This window comes from Nannobrachium achirus, assembly GCF_963921795.1.
Source record: "Nannobrachium achirus genome assembly, chromosome: 4".
Lineage (NCBI taxonomy): Eukaryota > Metazoa > Chordata > Actinopteri > Myctophiformes > Myctophidae > Nannobrachium > Nannobrachium achirus.
In genome coordinates, this window is record NC_137813.1 from 26,013,701 (window position 1) to 26,014,532 (window position 832).

The 832-nt window shown below is 72.5% G+C and overlaps 1 protein-coding gene across 1 annotated transcript in view; it reads right to left on the reverse strand.

Moving 5' to 3' along the window:
* The window catches only part of LOC308282793 (voltage-dependent P/Q-type calcium channel subunit alpha-1A-like), a gene marked incomplete at both ends in the record, with an annotated part of 187,656 nt that continues 186,824 nt past the window's right edge, over positions 1–832 (reverse strand). Inside the window, one exon of the mRNA XM_080723180.1 lies at positions 1–832. This exon is cut by the window's right edge and continues 74 nt beyond it. Coding sequence (XP_080579306.1) covers positions 1–832 — 832 coding nt within the window.

Below are 832 nucleotides of genomic sequence, written 5' to 3' on the forward strand. Positions count from 1 at the left end.
CTAGCACCAGTCGTCATCCTCCGTCTCACTGTAGGGTTCATGCAGTCCCTTGCGGGGCCCCCTGGGGTGGGCCCCCGGCGGAGGCACCTTGTGAGGCCCGGTGTGGGGGGGTCCGTGAAGCTGGGTGGAGGGCGAGGAGGAGCGGTAGCCGTTTGGGAGGCGGCGCTGAGTGGCCGGCTGCCCCTGGCCCTGGCCCTGGCCCTGGCCCTGGCTCTGGCTCTGGCCCTGCCCCTGGCCCTGCCCCTGCCCCTGGCCCTGGTTCTGGCCCTGCCCCTGCCCCTGGCCGGTCAGGGCGGTGGTTGGAGGGGGTGCGTGGCCAACAGTCCTGGGTGAGGAGCGGCTGGGATGGGGGTGAGCATGGCTGTGGGGGTTGTTTACAGGGTGTGGCTGTGGGGGAGGCAGGGGGTGGGCGCTGTGGGTCTGCGGCGGAGGCGGCAGAGGGTGGTTGGCCAGGGCGTGGGCGTGAGGGTGGGTGTGGGGGTTGCCGCCTTGCATGAGACTCTGCTCGTAGGCAGGCGGCTCATGGCGCGGGTCAAAGTCCTGGTAGTCCTGGTTGTAGAAGTGTTCGTTGCCCTCCACGGAGCCTCCTCCTCCTCCAGTGTCCCCCCAGCGAGGTGGCGGGTGGCGGCCCTGGTGGGGCGAGCCGTGGTGGGGCTGCGGTGGCCCTTGGGGGGGCGGCCCCTGGCCCTGGGGCGGCTCTGGGGAAAAGTGGCACTGCAGAGCCGAGGCTGGGCCGCGGCCCTGCGGCCCTCCGGGCGGCGTGGGCATGGCCTTACGGACCACAGGGGAGTAGGTGACATGGGGCCGGGGGGTGGCGGGGGTCTGGGGCAAC